Source organism: Archocentrus centrarchus, unplaced genomic scaffold (genome assembly GCF_007364275.1).
Source record: "Archocentrus centrarchus isolate MPI-CPG fArcCen1 unplaced genomic scaffold, fArcCen1 scaffold_30_ctg1, whole genome shotgun sequence".
NCBI lineage: Eukaryota > Metazoa > Chordata > Actinopteri > Cichliformes > Cichlidae > Archocentrus > Archocentrus centrarchus.
In genome coordinates, this window is record NW_022060259.1 from 3,350,206 (window position 1) to 3,352,875 (window position 2,670).

Consider the following 2,670-nt stretch of genomic DNA (forward strand, 5'->3'; position numbering starts at 1 on the left):
GCTGCTCCACATATTAACACACCGAGGACTTTATTATGGAGTAGCTATAAGTTGACTATATATTTTACATTTTACTAAGAATACTTGTGTATATTTACTTTAACATTTTAAACTAATCATTTTTGGTGTTCTTCGGGTGAATAATTTTCCTCCACATTTTTTTTATAATGTTTTCATTTCAATAATAAGAAGTTTATGAGGCATTACACAGCAGCCAGAATTATGGTATTCAATTACTTCTGTGTTTTTTTTAACTATTTTACCAGATACTGTTTGTATCTCAGAGCTGCTCTGGTTCCTTCATCCACTCTGTCTTTCATCTCCTCCAGTTTCTGGACCTTCTCTGTGTCTCGTTCCTCCTTCATCTTCTCAATCAGGAAGTCCAAATGGACAATAGTGGACACTGAATCAGCTTTCAGGGCGATCTGCTCCAGTTTAACAACATGTTGGTACGACTCATCCAGTAACTCTGACCTCTCTGCTGTCAGCTGGTTCATTTCTTTTTTAATATTTTCCAAAAGACTCAACTTTTCATTTTTTGATTTATTCTTCTCAAGTTTCTCTCTCACATCTTCAACTGTTTTCTTAACTTTCCTTGTCTTGGTCACATATCTCCAGTTTTCTTTCACATGAGCTGATGCAGGACACTTCCCAGTACAAACAGTACAGCAGCCTTTTTTCATCACCTTACAGCCTTCAGGTTTGTTTGTCTTGTTGCATGGATAGTGACAGTTCTCCTCACAGACAGTACAGCAGGTAGCTGCTTTGTAAGTACAACAACTCTTCCTAAAATGTATCTGCTCTTTGTCTTTGTAGACCTCATCAACTTCTACAGTGAACTCCTCATTCTTCTTCATCTCTTCTTCATGTTTCTTCAGACCTTCTTGAATCTGTTTGATTTCTGCCTGTTTCAGTTCAGTCAGTTCGATTCTCTCTCGCAGGTTTTGAATGCAGGCTTTCAGTGTGATTCGTTCATTCAGGACTTCCACAGTTACCGTCAGTTTCAGAGGTGCAGTTTTTTTGAGGAAGGTTGTGAACTCTCTGATCCCCCTCTCTGATATTTCATTAATATTTTGCAGGTGTTCTCTTTCCTCTGTTCGGTCTTCATGCTGGCAGTTATTAAAGAGGAAGTAAACAGGCTGATTCTTCTCATTTCTGGCACATTTAATTTTTGCAGCTTCAAGAGCCTGAAGAGAATTTTTAGGTCTTCTTCCATCTGAGTGTGTGATGAGAGCTACGATGTTTTTTTCGAGGTCTTTTCCAAACAGAGACATCATTGAATTCAGGTTGTACATCAGTCGGTCACTCAGTCGATTATCACTTGCCTTCATCACCAGACCCACAGCATGAACTTCATGAACTCCATCGTCTGATTGAAACAAGCTCAATAATTTTTCATGTCTGATGTCTTCATGTTTTGTCCCTTTGGTGATTTCATATCCAGGAGTATCGATGATGGTCAGAGAGCAGGACAGAATTTCATCTTCAAAACAACAGATCTCATACACGATCACATCTGATGTCTGACTTTCTGTCTGACTTTTCTCCTCCTCCTCTACGATCTGAAACCAGACTTCATCCTCAAACTTCACTCCCATGGCGTAGTTGAACAGAGTGTTGACGAGTTTAGATTTTCCTGCTCCTGATTCACCCACAAGTAAGATGGTTTTATTTGTCTTGTTTGGATTTTTTTCACCAACAGTGACTCTGGTCAGAGTTCCAAAGTTCTTTATTTTTGGTCTCAGCTGGTAGACAGCAGGAGATCCCGAATGGATCAGAACACTTTTGGAGATGATGTCCTTGTATTTGGATGATTTGTTAGAGTTCCTGTGGGAAAAGTTGATAATTGATTTGTTTAAATTCAATTCCAAGACTTTTTACCCTCCTGTTTTTCTACATTTACTAAATATACATCTGCAGATTCTCACCATTTTCTACTCCTTGTACTTGAAATCAATTGCAATAACAAGTCTTACAACTAATTATCTTTTGTTCAGCTAATTAGAACAAAAGTGGTTCTGGTTAAAAATGTTTTAGTTGTATATGAGAAACTCCAACCACTGACAAGGCAAAGTAAATTAATCTCAATTGCATTTTATACAAATTTAACTTTGATACACATTTGTCTTTATAAGATCAAATGATTCCAGAAATATTAACATGTTATAGTACAGGCATCAGTGTTGTGTAAGCTTGTTACAAAGGTTAATATTAGAAAGAAGAGATGTTCTGAACAAAAATAAAAAGTAATGTTTGAGCCGCTGTTTAAAAAACAATCTCAAAAACATAATTACTTCCTTCATCTTTGTCAGCACTCAGTACCAACTTTCTGTATAAACTGAAGTTTTGTGAGAAATTTTATTTTTGGATGTCGTTAGTTGTTGTTAATGTAATCTAAAGCTTTTGTAAATGAAAGCTTTGATAAGTTTTGCAGTTGTGCAGATGTTACTGATACTGGCTTGTAACTGGAAAGTCAAGGTTATGAAAATGTTCCTTTACTAAACTGTTATTCCACTTTTGTCTGTAGTCAGACACATCACTGAATAATCATGGAAACAGTCTGCTGCAATTTAGTCACTGATGTGACTCTGATAAAATAAAACCCCTCCATCACTCTGAGGTGAGGCGCTGCTGGGTGAGAAGAGAGGACCGTGGATGAAAGAGAGGCTG

At 37.2% G+C, this 2,670-nt stretch overlaps 1 protein-coding gene across 1 annotated transcript; it reads right to left on the reverse strand.

Annotated features, from left to right (window-relative positions):
* Nucleotides 1–254: 254 nt before the first annotated feature.
* LOC115776289 (uncharacterized) lies at nucleotides 255–2,303 on the reverse strand. Its single transcript, XM_030723905.1, has 3 exons — nucleotides 2,295–2,303; nucleotides 819–1,745; nucleotides 255–425 (listed from the first exon to the last, which is right to left on the reverse strand). The coding sequence occupies exons 1-3, from the start codon at nucleotides 2,301–2,303 to the stop codon at nucleotides 255–257; spliced, it is 1,107 nt and encodes a 368-aa protein (XP_030579765.1).
* Nucleotides 2,304–2,670: the final 367 nt, after the last annotated feature.

What these genes read in the sequence shown, in the direction of transcription:
- LOC115776289 (XM_030723905.1), bottom strand. An exon ending in TCACTGTAGAAGTTGATGAG is followed by an intron (nt 426 to 818) that starts GTCTACAAAGAC and finishes AAACTGGAGCAG; the next exon opens with ATCGCCCTGAAAGCTGATTC.